The sequence below is a fragment of the Trichomycterus rosablanca genome, chromosome 1, assembly GCF_030014385.1.
Source record: "Trichomycterus rosablanca isolate fTriRos1 chromosome 1, fTriRos1.hap1, whole genome shotgun sequence".
NCBI lineage: Eukaryota > Metazoa > Chordata > Actinopteri > Siluriformes > Trichomycteridae > Trichomycterus > Trichomycterus rosablanca.
This window is the reverse complement of record NC_085988.1, coordinates 8,543,057-8,561,108: the sequence shown is the minus strand read 5'-3', so window position 1 is coordinate 8,561,108 and position 18,052 is coordinate 8,543,057. Positions and strand designations below refer to the sequence as shown.

The 18,052-nt window shown below is 40.4% G+C and overlaps 2 protein-coding genes across 2 annotated transcripts; both read left to right on the top strand.

Annotated features, from left to right (window-relative positions):
- The first annotated feature begins 375 nt into the window (after positions 1-375).
- qrfp (pyroglutamylated RFamide peptide) lies at positions 376-966 on the top strand. The gene is made up of 2 exons (XM_063005325.1): positions 376-426; positions 607-966. The coding sequence occupies exons 1-2, from the start codon at positions 376-378 to the stop codon at positions 964-966; spliced, it is 411 nt and encodes a 136-aa protein (XP_062861395.1).
- Positions 967-3,220: 2,254 nt separating this feature from the next.
- On the top strand, positions 3,221-17,078 carry LOC134334094 (zinc-alpha-2-glycoprotein-like). The gene is made up of 12 exons (XM_063016307.1): positions 3,221-3,320; positions 9,088-9,360; positions 9,614-9,904; positions 9,997-10,287; positions 10,401-10,523; positions 11,765-11,824; positions 13,031-13,081; positions 13,297-13,350; positions 14,022-14,084; positions 14,178-14,237; positions 14,381-14,446; positions 16,192-17,078. The coding sequence occupies exons 1-11, from the start codon at positions 3,254-3,256 to the stop codon at positions 14,434-14,436; spliced, it is 1,389 nt and encodes a 462-aa protein (XP_062872377.1). The 5' UTR covers positions 3,221-3,253; the 3' UTR covers positions 14,437-14,446; positions 16,192-17,078.
- Positions 17,079-18,052: the final 974 nt, after the last annotated feature.

Genomic DNA, 18,052 nt, shown 5'->3' with positions numbered 1-18,052 from the left:
ACTCTTTTTCATTCTGTCCTCTTTTATTTTATTGACCTCTGGAAACTTTGGTCAGGATCTGAACTGGTGTCAGGAGTGATTATCCCAGTGACTGTCCATTTCTGAAGAATAGAAACTCCAGCCATCATCAGTACAGGACACACCTAACGATCTTCATCTAGAACACACAGCCTCAGCGAGATTCTTCTGAAGGTTTCTCAGACGTCCCAGCGAGACCAATCAGTCACTGTGTGCGGAGATCTTCCTAACGAACAGAGCACTGGTCAGTAATTGGCCACTTAAGGTGCACCACTTAAGCTAACTGTGTTTCTATGCTTGAGGAATGTTGATCAGCGCGGCATCGCTCCGACTCCTGCGTCAGGGAGCTGCTGACCAATGGTGACCAGTCTTTTCAGAGTTCGACGCCAGAACGAATTCAAACGGGACGTATTTAAGGAAGAACGAGACAGACGAGGGACAGATCCACGCCACCTGAGTAGAAGGTAAAGCTGCTTTTGGTTCTTTTTGGTTCTTCTAATAATCGATGAAGGTCCGAAAGGTTCCCACAGTCTCACAGTTTTGGTTTCTCTCTTTGGTAACTCTTGATTTTTGTCTCCCTTCGTCCAGATGAACCTCCAGCCGTCCCACATCTGCTGGTCTCTGCTCATGCCGGTGCTCTTTTTGTTTCCTGGAGGGGGTCTTATGTTCCCCCGGCACCCCGGCATCTCCAGTTGGGAGGCTGCGCTGCTGGAGGCCTGGATGGCGGAGCCGCTGGAGAAAACGGAGTTGGCGGAGCTGGGACGGAGGGCGCTGGAACCCTTTGTGAAACACCCGATGGAGACGATGCACTACGAGAGGGGAGGAGGTGTCGAGGACGTGGGCGAGGGCGACGTGAAGAGGAACGAGGCGCTGACGTCCATCGCCGGGGGGCTGCAGGCGTTTAACAGGCAGAAAGGCGGGTTTGGATTTCGGTTTGGGAGGAAATGATGATGTCCAGAAGAGTGTGTGTATATCTATATATAATTATTATTCTTATATAAATACAGTATATATATATATACATGTACAATGTCAGAAAGACTCAACTTCCTGCTGTAACATACCGAGTGCTCTTTCTGAAGTACACTATATAGCCAAAAGTATGTGGACACCCCTTATAATGATTACATTTAGTTGTTTCTGCCACATCCATTGCTAACAGGGGCTATCCCAGAAGACTGTCTGATATTAGAGCTACAAAGGAAATGCACAAGGATTTGGACTGGGATGTCCAACACGATCATGGTCAGGTGTCCCAATACTTTTGTCCGTAGAGTGTACATACCATAGTAATATATTCGATTTTGTTGTAAATAATGGATGTAAACACTGCTGCAATTCTGTATGAAATAAAGCATGAGAGATTTTCCATGGATTAAAAGCTCTTTACATACGAAACCCTGTCAGTTTATTTAAAATGAGTAAAATCTGACAGATTAGACGTTATTATTCCACTGTCAATTTCCTCTGTGTTTATAAACCAATAAAGTACAAATTTTATTTAATTAAATGACATTTAAAGCAATGATATGGGTCATAGTTCTAAAATAAACACACTGTATGGTGGATATATGGGTGATCGTCATGATGTGCATTTTTATACACACAAACACATATTTTAAACTTATACATAAACTTATATTAAAGAATTAATTTAAGATGTTTTGGCATTTTAAAGCAAAGAAACTATTTATCCATCTGCTTTACCAACCGCTACTTCCTGGTCAGACTCAGAAACATTGGGCACAAGGTAGGAATACACCTGAACAGGGCATCAACCATTCACTCACTCACACATACAGGCAATATTAGATCAGCCACTCCCACTCTCTGTATATATTTTAGAAGGTCAGTAAACCAGAATTCCCCAATAAAACCAGACTTATACTGGTAAAAACGGTAAAAACATACAAAACTTACATCCAGATATTGGGACATTGGGAACTGTTGTATATAATCAGTAATATAATGTATGATATAATGTTGTATAGAATAATAATAATAATAATGATAAGATAACGGTTACACTGCTCTGTTTGCACTATTTAACGATGTGTATATATCCAAATATTATTATATATATCTAAATATTTATATTTCTTAGAAGTTTAGCTTATTTTGTGCCGCACCAAGTCATACATCTTTTGTACTTTTTCATATATTTTGTAATAATTTTATCTTATTTTTATTTTATTATTGCTGCTGGTCACACTAAAGAGCGTGGTCCGGATCCGGGTCCGAGGCGACTGTGCTACCCACTTAGCCACCGTGCCGCCCCGTTACATCCCAACTATAAAGACATATAAAAAAGCTAAATTTAAGGAAACTTACCTCAGCCTCAGTAATGAACTGGAACATCAACTGACACTTATTGACCGACTTCAGTGCCCAGCCATACAAATGCTGTCACATTTTGACACTGATATATTCTTTTATGTGATCTTTTAAATGTATAGAGGTCACTCTGTTTTAAAACGATTTACATTTACGGCATTTAGCACACGCTTTTATCCAAAGCGACTTACAATTATGACTGAACACAATTTTAAGCAATTGAGGGCTAAGGACCTTGCTCAGGGGCCCAACAGTGGCAACTCGGCGGTGGTGGGGCTTGAACCGGCAACCTTTTAATTATTGGTACCGTAACCACTGAGCTATCACTGCCCTAACAGAATTTATTTGTCATTTATACATATACTGAAATTCTTTCTTCACGTATTCCAGCTTGCTTGGAAGCTGGGGTCAGAGTGCAGGGTCAGCCATTGTACGGCACCCCTGGAGCAGACAGGGTTAGGGGCCTTGCTCAAGGGCCCAACAGTGGCTGCATGGCAGAGCTGGGATTCGAACTCTCAACCTTTCAGTTGATAGCCCAAAGCTCTACCCACTAGGCTATGTCCTATGCTGTGAAATGCTGTGTCCTGCAAGCTCATGGTCAGGTGTCCTGAATACTTTTGGGCATATAGTGTATATTACTATGGTTATAAGTTCACATACTCCTCCAGGAAGAAAGCTGCTTGACTTGTCTGAACAAGTCACAACACCTGCAAAAGTGAAATCTGTCTGGATACTGATGATGTTCAGTATCATTGGTCGGGCTCTGTTGTAATAAATATTGTGATTGGTTGGTGGAAGCCACGTCCTGTTTCCTGTAGCTGTGCTTGTTTACTTGGTTGATTTGAGATCTCATTCTGGATCTGACTCAGGTTGGACTATCTTGTGATGGTATTATGTAAAAATGGAATCTAAAATTCTTCTGTTTGTGGGTTTACTGTATTTCGGGGCTGCTGTACCAGCTCTGTGTGGTAAGTTTCACTTTCATTTAAAGCTCAAATATATGTATTTATTTTGGTTTTATTCACGTAAACACGAAGTTTGTTGAAAACGAAAGTAAAGTAGAAGCAGGAAGATCTGAATGTCTTTAAGCTTTATTATTAATCTGTCGTGTTTACTTTCAGATTTACGTCTTACTTATATTAAATGTATGTTCATGTCTGATTTCTTTTGGTTTTGATCTATTTATTACACCGAATTGATTCAGATCTTGAATCTAAACGCCACATATGACGATATACACCGATCAGCCATAACATTAAAACCACCTCCTTGTTTCTACACCAACTGTCCATTTTATCGGCTCCACTTACCATATAGAAGCACTTTGTGGTTCTACAATTACTGACTGTAGTCCATCTGTTACTCTACAACATACATTGTTAGCCTCCTTTCACCCTGTTCTTCAATGGTCAGGACCCCCACAGGACCACCACAGAGCAGGTATTATTTATGTGGTGGATCATTCTCAGCACTGCAGTGTGTTAGTGTGTGTTGTGCTGGTATTTAAATACCGTGTCCACTCACTGTCCACTCTATTAGACACGCCTACCTGGTTGGTCCACCTTGTAGATGTAAAGTCAGAGACGATTGCTCATCGCTCATCCACCACCCAAATAATACCGGCTCTGTGGTGGTCCTGTGGGGGTCCTGACCATTGAAGAACAGGGTAAAAGCAGGTTAAAAAAGTATGCAGAGAAACAGATGGACTACAGTCAGTAATTGTAGAACTACAAAAAGCTTCTATATGGTAAGTGGAGCTGATAAAATGGACAGTGAGTGTAGAAACAAGGAGGTGGTTTAAAATGTTATAATGTTATAAAAGTTATACAACACCTTTATAGCTCTCCCTTCCTTATAGTTACTCAGCCACCACTAAGCCAAATGTAATAATAATCTTTATAATAAGCTTAGTTTAAACCAGACACACCCAGGTTCATTGTGGCAGCCATGGTGAATCACAACATGTAAATATGTGAAGGTTGTTTACTAGAGTGTTGGATTGGCAGCCTGTTCCTGCTTGTATAAGTTGTTTTTAAACAAGTATAGAGTTACTAATTTGGTGCCAAGTGGAGATCTAAATCGGGCTCGCAACTCTATATGGCGAATAGGCTTAAACCATGCTGTGAGGTTTATTTAATCTAGTAGTCCTATCAGACTCATTTAGACTTATTTCCCATAGAACAAAATAAGACTTAATCTACAACTGGTGTAGTTAACCCATTAACTGCCAATTTCTTTCAGTTGGAACACATGAATGTCCAGTTTTTCTAAGTGACTGACACATGCCGTTACCAGACGGGGGGGATTATGGCAGTTAATGGGTTAAGTTCCAGCTGAAGTGATCATGAAAGCCGCAACTCGCATTGGTTAACTTATTGAGTATGTGTCCTATGTCCCAAATGTGAGTCCCCACTGAGTGTGTTCAGCTTTTACCACCCTGTTGGTAGAGTGCCCACAATGATGTGCTGATGGTGATGTGCTAAAAAGAAAGATAAAGAACTCTACATTTTATTATTTAGGGTGGTGTAAGGTAGGCAAACCAGCTGTAGCCTAGTGGTTAAGGTGCTGGACTAGTGATCAGAGGGTCGCTGGTTCAAGTCTCACCACTGCCAGGTTGCTGCTGTTGGGCCCTTGAGCAAGGCCCTTAACCTTCAATTGCTCAGACAATACAGTCCCTGACAGAAGTTCTGTCGCTTATCCATGTTGTGGAAACAAAAGCTTATAACCTGACTTTAAATTCATCCATTGGTTTTAGAAATGACTCATATGAAAGCTGAAACCCTCCCAAATGAGGTTTAATTTACGAAAATAAATTTGCTTCACTGCAGAAATATTGATCATTTAATGAACACAGAAAGGTCAGATTTTGGCAAGACAAAAGTTTTGTCGCCCACAGAAAGTAATATGAAAATCAAACAAATGTTTCGCACACCCCCATACTGAATGTAACCCCAGACCATGATCTTTCCACCACCAAACTTGGATCCATACGGGCTCCAGTAGGTCTCCTGCAGTATTTGCGGCGGCTGTGGTGTAATTCAACTGAAGATTCATCTGAGAAATCCACCTTCTGCCACTTTTCCAGCGTCCATCCGTTTAGCAGGCTGTGGGCCTTGGCAAATGCCACACGGTTTTTTAATTGCCTTTTGTTTAGTGCTGGCTTCTGGGCACTGATTCGACCATGGAGGCCATTTCGAGACAGAATCCTACAAACTGTTCTAGTTGACACAGGGACTTGAGGTGACCAGGCCTGGTGGAGCTCTGCTGCAGTGGAAGAGGGGCTGGCTTTGGATTTTCTAACCAACAAATGTTCCTCCTTAGCAGTTGTCTTGTGGGGTCTGCCGGACCTGGGCTTGTCAAAAACATCTCCAGTCTCTTCAAATCTTTTTTTAATTCTTTGTACTTGACGCTGAGACACATTAAAGGTGCCAGCCACCTTTGCAGTGGATCTGGTCTTCAGCCTCTTGATAATCAAGGCTTTGGTCGCAGGGTGGATTTTTGGCATGTTGTCAGAGGTGAAGTTGCAGTTCAAGTGAAGGTTTGGGGTGCTGGGGTTCTTTTTATACACACCCACTAATTAACCGATCAATTAGTGAGCACAGGTGAGGCTGTAAACTAGGATTGGGTGCATTATATGACAAGGCGACAAAACTTTTGTCTTGCCAAGATCTGACCTTTCTGTGTTCATTAAATGATCAATATTTCTGCAGTGAAGCAAATTTATTTTCGTAAATTAAACCTCATTTGGGAGGGTTTCAGCTTTCATATGAGTCATTTCTAAAACCAATGGATGAATTTAAAGTCAGGTTATAAGCTTTTGTTTCCACAACATGGATAAGCGACAGAACTTCTGTCAGGGACTGTATACTGTAATGTAAGTCGCTAAATGCTAAAAATGTAAATGTAAGGTTTTTATTACACTGGTGTTTTCACTCTGTAAATACATTGTAACATAGACCGAGGGTCTTTGTGGAGCTTTTTCAAGACTTTGTGGAGCTTTTTCAAGACTTTGGTAGACTGGGGAGCTTTTCAAGACTTTGGTGGACTTTGCTGAGCTTTTTCAAGACTTTGGTGGACTTTGCTGAGCTTTTTCAAGACTTTGGTGGACTTTGCTGAGCTTTTTCAAGACTTTGCGGGACGTTGTGGAGCTTTTTCAAAACTAGGAGACTTTGCTGAGCTTTCTTAAGACTTTGGGAGACTTTTTGGAGCTTTTTCAAGACTTTGGGAGACTTTTGGAAAAGCTTTTTCAAGACTTTGGGGGACTTTGTGGAGCTTTCCTAAGACTTTGGAGAACTTTTAGGAGCTTTTTCAAGACTTTGAGGGACTGCTGAGCTTTTTCTAGACTTTGGTGGACTTTGCTGAGCTTTTTCAAGACTTTGGTGGACTTTGCTGAGCTTTTTCAAGACTTTGCGGGACGTTGTGGAGCTTTTTCAAGACTAGGAGACTTTGCTGAGCTTTCTTAAGACTTTGGGAGACTTTTTGGAGCTTTTTCAAGACTTTGGGAGACTTTTGGAAAAGCTTTTTCAAGACTTTGGGGGACTTTGTGGAGCTTTCCTAAAACTTTGGAGAACTTTTAGGAGCTTTTTTAAGACTTTGAGGGACTGCTGAGCTTTTTCTAGACTTTGGGGGACTTTGTGGAGCTTTCCTAAGACTTTGGAGAACTTTTGAGAGCTTTTTCAAGACTTTGTTGGACTTTGCTGAGCTTCTTCAAGACTTTGGGGGACTTTGTGGAGCTTTTTCAAGACTTTGGGGAACTGTTGAGCTTTTTCAAGACTTTGGGGGACTTTGTGGAACTTTTTCAAGACTTTGGGGGACTCTGTGGAGCTTTTTCAAGACTTTGGGGGACTACTGAGCTTTTTCTAGACTTTGGGGGACTGCTGAGCTTTTTCAACACTTTGGGAGACTTTGTGGAGCTTTTTCAACACTTTGGGAGACTTTGTGTAAAGACTGAGGCTGTAAATAGACTGAAACATAATACCTAGCATGACTGACTATAAATCCAAAAATAAATAAGTAAACATCTCAGCCACTATGAATTAATATGGGCTGCACTTGGTGTAAGCTTACTGCTCCACAAATGCTGTGTGAGAGGAAGGTAGAACCATTTAGTCTACATTATTGTGCATGTCACTGAAGTAAAGGAAATTTTTTGTACATGTATGACATTTAGCAGAAGCTTTTATCTAAAGCAGCTTACAATTGTGACCATGAACAATCCAAGCAATTGAGGGTTAAGGGCCTTGCTGAAGTCCCAACTAGTGGTAACCTGGCAGTAGTAGGGCTTAAAGCAGAGAGCTTCCGATTACTAGTCCTGTACCTTGAAAACTGAGGTGCCGCTATCATAAGGTGAAACTTGTTTGCTATTTACCGGGCAAGTTGGGTTGGTTTGGATGGGATGTCATCCAGACAGTGATCATTACATTACTTCTAAACACAAGGGAAATAATTAGTGTACGACGAGGCATAACATTATGTTATGTTCCTAATATTGTGTTGGTCCTCCTTTTGCTGCCAAAACAGCCCTGCAACTGTGATGCACTGTGTATTCTGACACCTTTCTATCAGAACCAGCATGAACTTCTTCAGCAGTTTGAGCTACAGTAGCTCGTCTATTGGATCGGACCACACGAGCCAACCCCCACGTGCATCAATGAGTCTTGGCCGCTCATGACCCTGTCGCCGGTTTACCACTGTTCCTTCCTTGGACCACTTTTGATAGATACTGACCACTGCAGACCAGCAACACCCCACAAGAGCTGCAGTTTTGGAGATGCTCTTACACAGTCGTCTAGCCATCACAATCTGGCCCTCGTCATCCTCTTTTTCCTGTTTCTAACATCAACTTTGAGGATAAAATGTCACTTGCTGCCTAATATATCCCGCCCACTAACAGGTGCCGTGATGAAGAGATAATCAGTGTTATTCACTTCACCTGTCGGTGCTTTATTGTTTGTCCGGGTGATCCCATCTAATACTGAGGTCTGAACTCTGTGGAGGTCAGTCCATGACTGTCGGTGTTTTATCAGCTGTTTTTCTCTCTTAGTATGATTTCACTTTATTACCAGTGCGATTGGGATTGTAATTAGACGCTTTCCAAAAGGAATAGCATGATGAACTCTGAACCTGGACAGAAAGTCCAACCTGTTTCAGTGAAGACCGCAAGCACTCATTCTTCCATCTTTTGTTGGTGACTGGACCCAAAAACCTAGATTCCAAACTGATCTATATTCCAGTCTTTGTGAGCTGTAGCATATCTTAGCCTTTTTACCATGTTCCTCTTCCGTAATAGTGGTTTCTTGGCTGCTACCCTGCCAAAAAGACCACTCCTGATCAAGCTTCTTCAGACTGTAGAAGAGTCAACCTGGGCATCCTGATAAAGCTGCCAGATCCTTGCTGGACTTCTTTCTGTGTCTCAAAGAAGAAACTCTGAGAAACCTTTTATTTTGGACGTTTTACAGTCCTTTTTTGTCCTTGACCTCTCCTGAGTCTTTCAATTTCTTTATAACAGTTTGGATACCACATCTTGAGTATCCAGTTTGTTTGCTGATTTCACTCTGAGAGTGGCCCTGATGATCCATGTGATTGAAAGTCGGTCTTGTACATATTAGCAATGAATTAAACTCATACACCATGTCAGCAGTTTTAGCAATAGACGTGGCTAAAGCAGATGAACCTTATACGTCAGGTTAGAGATATAATGGATAATAGAGACACATTTTTATCTTCTCCCCACAGGTGAGCATTCCCTCTACTACATCTACACGGCTCTCTCCAAACCTATCCAACTACCCGGCATTTATGAGTTCATTGCACTGGGCATGCTCGATGACCGAGAGCTCGATTACTACAGCAGTCAGACACAAATAAAGGTTCCAATGCAGACCTGGATGCAGGAGAAGATGGATAAAGATTACTGGGAGAAAGGAACCCAGTCCCGCAAGAGTAAAGAGCAGTGGTTCAAGGTCAACCTGGATATCCTGATGGATCGGATGAACCACAACAAGTCTGGTTAGTAAATTTAATAGTGAAATGGTGTTTTTCTCCATTTATTATAAAGCTCTAATTGTATCTGGGATGTCAAGAATAATTAACCCTACTTGTATCATGGAACCAAAATAACTGATCAGCGTCTGATAAGAGTCTGAGCTCCTGCTTCCATATTCCAATCAACTAGATGAGGAATTTAATATGGACTAATGTAAACAAACTAGTTGCTCTCACACATGGTTAGTCACTGTGTTTGTTGTTTTATTTATTTCAGATCTTCATGTTCTTCAGTGGAGACACGGGTGTGTGATTAATGAAAACACAGATAGGAGCGTTTCATTTGTTAGCGGCATTGATGAGTACAGTTATGACGGCTCAGAGTTCCTCTCCTTTGATGGACAAAACTCCAGATGGATCGCTCCGGTCCCTGCTGCTGAGGCGACCAAGAGGAAATGGGATGACGTGCCCATTCTAAACCAGTACACCAAGGGCTACCTGGAGAAAGAGTGTGTGGACTGGCTCTCCAAGTTCATGGGCTATGGAGAAGCATCGCTAAAAACACACAGTGAGTACACGACTGATCTAATGTAAAGTAAAGTAAAGTACTTACATTTAAAATAAACATTTACAAACGTTATACGTTCTCTCTCCATTCAGTTCCACCGGATGTGTTTATATTCGCAAAGAAATCAGTAACCAACTCCAACAAGTTGACCCTGACCTGCATGGCCACCGGTTTCTACCCTCCTGATGTGCAGATGTATATAAGAAAATCTAGAACTACTCTGCCTGAACATCTAACAACATCTTCAGGAATCAGACCCAACGATGATGGCACTTACCAGCTGAGGAAGTGTGTGGATGTCCTGGAGGAGGATAAAGCTCGTTACGATTGTTACGTCACCCACAGCACCCTCAACGAGCCAATAATTACAAAGTGGTCTACAGGTAGCAGCTTAATTATAGAGGAGAATTTATTTCTCATAATAACATCAAACAGAAGCAACATGGAGATCATAAAATGTACAATGTTAAATCTAAATATTTGTATTTTATTAAAGATGGAAAATGCTTTGACTGTGATGTGGTTTTGCCTGCAATCGTTGGAGGTGTGATTGGGCTGGTGGCCACGCTGTTTTTGGTCGGACTGGTCCTCTTCATTCTTAAAAAGAGAGGAATAATCAGTGAGTAAAACCTCATCATATTACATTTATTCCTGTAAGACTGAAAGGGAAAATAGGGTTCAAATAAACGTTCATGTAGTTTGAGCTCAGAAACAGGCTTGTGAGCATCAGGAAAGCTTAAAGCTCTGCTGCCTGGAGTTTCATTTGTCAGGGTCTCCCGTAGCAGAAAGGTCTTAATCGAGGTGCCAGAGTAAACCTACCACATATACTGATCATCCCCAACTTCAAATTACATAAATCAACTGTTATGTGATATAAGGGAGAATTTTCAATGCAGATCACAGCCTTACATTGATGTGCAAGCAGGATTCAGAAGAGGCAGGGGGACGAAATCACACAGCAGATGTATTATACTGGAATTATAGTAAAAGCTGAGACATTCATAAAGGAAGTAAACATGTACCTTACTGATTACAGCAAAGCTTTGGACTTTGACCACATAACATGATAGAATGTCCTCAGGGAGATAAGATTACCAGAGTATTATGGATCTTTACACAGATCAACAAACAAACAAACTGGTTTTACATTAGCAAAGCAAAGACGAGTGGATCAGGTTATAAACACAAGATGCAGAATAGGTCATACAAAAGTCATACTCACCAATACTTAATAAAAGGAGACAATCACCCAATATGTGAAAGATGTCACATGCAACTTACAATAAAACATATCTTAATCCAAATACACCAGAGAGAGACAACAACTAAACATACCTGGAACTATTAAAGAAGCCCTAAACCAAGAAAACACAAGAAAAGTCTTAAACTTCCTGACAGTAACAAAAATGAAAACAAAAATATAAAAGAAAATGACTTAAACAAAACACTGATCATGCCATAAATAACACAATCAAGTGTAGAAAGTGGCATAAAAATATCAAATAAATAAACACATTAGCAAAGCACTTTTATTTTGGACACATTATTAGGAAAACCAATTTACTGGGAAAGACAATTATGCCTGAAAGAGTTTCAAGGTAATAGAGGAAGAGGATAGCCAGCAACAGGAGGGATGAATACTGTCACAAACAAGCCATTATAAGCACAACACTTAACAACAATAATAACTAGACTAATTAATAATAATAATAATAATAACTATAATAATAATAATAAGACTAATAATATACTTATAATTTTATTTCTGGAACTCTCAGCAGGATGAAGCGATTGGTGAAAATAAATAAATAAATAATTAATTATCATTTTAATTACTTGTTTTTTACTGTTTTTTTTCAGCAAGTAGTTGTGGATCGAATGGAGACAGAAATGCCAATGGGTATAACCCAACAGATACAGGTAGGTGGATTTGTAATGGATCAGGTTATGATAATCTAGTGGCAATGGAAGTACAAGTACAAAGAACCAAGGCTTTAAAATAAACACATAAACACAGAATGATGTAATTGCTTTGTGGATTTACTCAGAGTAATAAATGAGTTAGATAGTTCTTGGTAAAGTAGATTTGTGTCTGAGCTGCTCTAATAGTTCAATTTGTTCAGCTCCAGTGGCAGTTGTGGATGGGAATGGACATAAGTAACACTTGTGTGTAGTACGTTCATTATAAAAGCAAAAGATCTCAGCATATTATATTTATATTACTTCTACTATATATACACGGATCAGCCATAACATTAAAACCACCTCCTTGTCCATGTTATCAGCTCCACTTACCATATAGAAGCACTTTGTAGTTCTACAATTACTGACTGTAGTCCATCTGTTTCTCTACATGCTTTGTTACCCCCTTTCATGCTGTTCTTTAATGGTCAGGACCCCACAGGACCACCACAGAGCAGGTATTATTTAGGTGGTGGATCATTCTCAGCACTGCAGTGACACTGACATGGTGGTGGTGTGTTAGTGTGTGTTGTGCTGGTATGAGTGGATCAGACACAGCAGCGCTGCTGGAGTTTTTAAACACCGTGTCCACTCACTGTCCACTCTATTAGACACTCCTACCTAGCTGGTCCACCTTGTAGATGTAAAGTCAGAGACGATCGCTCATCTATTGCTGCTGTTTGAGTTGGTCATCTTCTAGACCTTCATCAGTGGTCACAGAACGCTGCCCAAGGGGCTGTATATTTTTGGTTGGTGGACTATTCTCAGTCCAGCAGTGACAGTGAGGTGTTTAAAAACTCCAGCAGCGCTGCTGTGTCTGATAATATCTGCTCCGTGGTGGTCCTGTGGGGGTCCTGACCATTGAAGAACAGGGTGAAAGGGGGCTAACAAAGCATGCAGAGAAACAGATGGACTACAGTCAGTAATTGTAGAACTACAAAGTGCTTCTATATGGTAAGTGGAGCTGATAAAATGGACAGTGAGTGTAGAAACAAGGAGGTGGTTTTAATGTTATGGCTGATCAGTGTGTGTGTATATATATATATAAAAGTGGTTTACATTAGGTGTATTTAATAATGATTTGTATAACAAAAATAAAATGTATTGAGTGTGTTTATTGTTACATGAACTGCTCTAATATTTAACATATGTTTACTTGTGTAGGACCAGTGACAGCTGTGAATGTGAATGAAGACCATGCTCAAGTGCCTGCAGGTAGGTGTGTTTTGTGTATAGAAACTCGGTACATAATTAAATTAAACATAATGTGCACTATTATTTCACCCCTACTGCCAGCACTTGGCGGAACATAATTTTGCCCTGATAATCTCTAATAAAATACTATTCCAAACTTATGTGCATTATTGTGGCTTTTCTTCTCCAAATAAACACTTGAGCTGCTCTAATATTTAACGTTCTTATTTGTGTAGAATCAGTGGCAGTGAATGTGAATGGAAATGGGGTCTATACTCAAGTGCCTGCAGGTAAGTCGGTTTTGTGTATTAAAACTTAATTAATACATGATTATACACTTTAAGAACTTCAATCCACATCATTATGAGTTGAACTGTACACCTGGTTCTCTTGACATAAGTCCATAGGCACTATTATTCCACCCTGATTGAACTTGATTATGGGTCGCTCAGGTGGTGCATCGGTAAAGTATGCTAGCGCACCAGAGTTGGGGTTTCGAATACATCGTATTGAATCTCAGCTCTGCCTTCCAACTGGGCTGGATTGCAGCATGAACAACGATTGGCTGTTGTTCAGGGTTAGAGGGTAAAAAGTCAGACCATAGGTCCTCATAACTGGTGGCGCCTGCACAGGGCTGAGGAATAATGCTGATGGGGGTGTGGCCCTCCACACACAGTGCCCGTCGGTGTATAAAAGTGAAATTGTGCTAGCCGACTTTGGTGGGGGGGGGGGGGGGGCCTGTCCAGACTGTGGTGACCTTCTGTGGTTCCTTGTGGAGGTGAAAGCTGGACAGTAAAAATGCAGGACAGAAAGAAGGCTGACGCTCTTGAACTTTGGTGATAGCGTAGACTTTTGAGAGACCTCGGATGGCAAAGTAAACGAACCAATGGATCTTAAACTAAAAAGAATTGTTGTCCATTATTTCTACAGCTGTATCTGACCTGAAATTTGTATTTTTCAGTCCCAGACATGGACAATGGACCCAAGAGCAGCAAGGAAAGCCTTGAATCTGGATCTGACTCTGGTAATGTATCTTCTGGGAAAAAACATGTTTAACAATTAAAGTAGTATTGTGCCATATCTAAACTAAGATGTTACTATTATTTTTATTTTCCAGGAGTGGGCAATGGATCAGCTGGCCGCAACGGCAGCTTTGGCAGTGCTTCGAATAACTCTGGTAATGATCCTGTCATCAGTGATTGATGTAGTAGATGTAGACGAGCAGTCTGATATAGCTGTGAACAATGTTTGACTGATAGGTGAAAGAAACCAATTCTATTGTATTTCTTTAACAAACCAGGGAATTTTAATTCTTTACAGGTCAAAACCAGGAGACGTCTGAAGAGGACACCCCAATGCTACCGGAACAGCCATGAGAGAACTCTGGTAATCCTAATACAATTATTATTCATCTTTATTAGGAAGACAGCTGATCAGGAGAGTGCGATACAAGGAATAAAACATGCAGACCTTAAAAGAATATTAAAAAACAGCAACGATCAGGATCAAACCATTATCAAAAGCAGTATTTAGCCATCCGGCTGGGCTGGGTGGCTACATGAACAACGTTTGGCTGTTGTTCATACAGGGAGGGAAAAGTCAGATAGAAACCTCACAACTGATGCAATTATGACCTCTGCTGGCTGATTGATGGCGTCTGCACAGAGTAGAGGAATAATGTGTTGATCAGGGTGTGTCTCTCTGTGCACAAAACTGATTTGCATATGAACTCGCCTCACACAATGCGGTCGGCTACTGCACACGTGTCGGAGGGGGCATTTGTCAGTTCGCTCTCCTCAATCGGGGCAGGGATCAGCACCAGTAGAGAAGAAGCATAACGCAATTGGGTACAAATTGGACCCACTAAAAACTGGGAGAAAAAAGGAGGAAATGCAGTATTTAGATATGTTTAAAGTTGTGGTCACACCGTTATGGTCACAGATATCTGTAAAACCAACTCGGTAGCATAACTGCTCCACTTTGTTGAAGGTTCGGTGCATAATGTTAATACAAAAGCAGAGTACAGACTAAGATTTTCTACAGTCTTAGCCAAGTGACCACAAGTTATTTCATAAAACATGAGTAACTTGGTTCTCAGTCAGTACAGAGGCTGAGTTTTATTAGACTAGAATGTGTATATACTTTTAAGTTAACTTAACTTGGTAACAGTGACCTAGCCAGGCAAAAATAGCTTTAATGTTCGGTCATTCCTAAACAACTAATGCCAAGTTTACACTACACTACTTTTCATTTGTTCAGGTCGCTGTACGGTTCACACTACACGACTGGATCTCTCGTAATCGGGAGTCTTTCAAGTCGTTGTCTGTCTGGTCTCCCAAACTACGTTTTGTCACGAAAACGCACACAAGAAGTGATGAGGGGTTTAATGACACCACGTCCAAAAATGCACGTCAACAAGTAGCGAGCGATCAAAGTTGTTTGTGCGCTGATGTGCAGCGTAAAAATAAATGAATCTGAGTGGATTTGGCTACGCGACCAGCAGGGGGCGTCTGTTCTGTTCTGTAGTAATTTGGAGGTTTATGAATATTTTTGCAATGCAGCATGGGTATTATGGTTTGGTGTGGACAATAAGGTCACAAATACTGTAAAGCGTGTGTGTGCTGATGTATTCTGATAGAAACTACATTATGCCCCTGTCCCACCCGGGTTTCCCCTCACCCTGTATCTTGCGTTTTCATTGGCTGTAGTTCGACACCGCACTCGCTGCCATTCACAACCTGCTTGCAACGCCTTTCACACAACAGGATTTTGGCTCGCTGACTGGTCCAGATATTTAACATTCTAGATGTTTTTCTTGAGTCTGCGAGCACTCGGCGAGCTGCTCGGATTGAGTTGTTGAACAGTTCCCACACAGCGATCGAGAGTCGAGTTTCGAGCCCCGAGCGAAGGCCAAGTTGCTCCCGACCTGTCGGCGAGCGAAAATCAGGGCAAAAATCATGTAGTGTGAACGAGGCATAACTGAACCACAGTCGTCCAAGTTTTCTAAGTGACTACTAGAAGTGTAAACGTAGTTCGTGTAAGAGCTCACTGCAACTTATTTCCCGCGTGTCACCAGAATTGCAGCCTCATTAAGGACATTATAAATTATCTTATTTGTCTTTCTGTTTCAGGAGGAACTGCTGAGTAACTCGGATTTAGGTTATGGTCCCTCATCCAACATGCTTTTTATTGTTTTTATTGTTTAAAATCTATTGATATACTGATTATAAAGATTTAGCACTTTTAACAAGCCCTGAAATGTAGCATTAAAAAGCTTGTAAAAACCAGAAAATGCAAAATTGCTCTTAACCACAAAGTTAATCATTTATAGAAATATCTATTTTATTAATTGTCCTTAGCTTTTTTACAGATTGATTCGAATGCATCTTAAATAGTGAGACGTAAACGTCCTCTCACCTCGAGCACAGGGCTGGTCAGCTACCAGCTCCTGACCACTATGGTATCACCAGGGAACAGGCATATTTATTATGCCTGTATAATGCATCTTTTACCGTGTGAATTGATACTGCTTGTGATAAGTAATGATTGTAAAAGTAGTATGTAATAGAAGCTGGTGGAAGGTAATAATAATAATAAGGTAATACATAATTCCTCTGTACGCTGTTGCTTTGATCATCATTCATGATTTACATAACGCTTTACCAAACCCAAGCAGCTTTTGTACGATCATGAGACAAATGGCACCATGTACACAGTGTCGGAGTATCCACACTGATGGTAATAATTTATTATCATACAGAACATAAATGCTTTTAAAATTAACAGGTCTTTCTGACTACCTCAGTGTCTTTTAGATCCTGTAGCAACTCATAATGTAATAACTGAGTATAATGTAATAAAATCTTCATCTAATAATGTAATAAGATTTATGCACATAATGAAGTAAGGTATTACATTGTGGTGCGAATATACCATACCTCTAAACTTATATATATATACACACACACACACAAACACACACATATATATATATATATATATATATATATATATATATTACATTACATGTAGTTTTTACATTGAGTTGCTACAGATCCTCCAAAAAAAACAACAATCTGTACTACTGCTGTACTACTGAAGCTTTTTTTTTTTTTTTTTACTTTTTAAAGGGTGTATTTCATTTGTATAAGCTAGTTTTACACTGTATACTGGTATGGTTTTATGTGATGTTTATAATGAACATAATTATGTAGTTAATTACACTGTATGTATTACTTATAAAAGGTAAACTGTGGATATTGGAGTTTTTTCTTATAGTAATGACTGTGCTTGAAGTCAGATACAAAAGGCATTAATGTATACATATCTGATGTGTATAAAGATAATAAAGAAGTAAAACAGATGCATGACTTATTTGTATTTGCTGGCATAGTGAAGCTCTTTACATTCTTAATAGTGGCAGAAAAGTACAATACATGACATTGAATTCATAAAAAAGAAGTCATATTCTTCCAACTTTGCAGCAACAGTTTAAGGAAGGTCCTAAAGTGTTGCTGCAAATCAAGCTCTGTAAAGACATAGATAAACTCTAGTGTCCTGCACATAGCCCTGACCTCAGCACCACTTAACAGCTTTGGAATGGGCTAGAACGTCAACTGAGGCTATCTTGCTGTCATCTTTCGACTGAACTGGCACAAATTCCCACAGACATGCTTCTAATGTCTTGTGAGAAGCTTCTCAGAAGGACGGCTGTCTTGTTCCAGCCGAGAAGATCACACAGAGCTCACTCTATTTTAATACCGCTTGTTTTTCAAATAAGATGCTCAAGCATCAAGCTTACAGTCAAGTGTCCAAGTACTTTTGGCCATATAATGTTTATTTTAATGAGAACAAGTCGGAGTGATGATGATGTGAAGCCCTCATGCTCGGCCATCATGTGCAAAACCTGCAGAACCACTCTCTACCCAGCAACAGGTGATGACGTCAGTGCTGCGGGTTCCTATTGGTGGAGAGAAAAGCACCCGCGTTTAA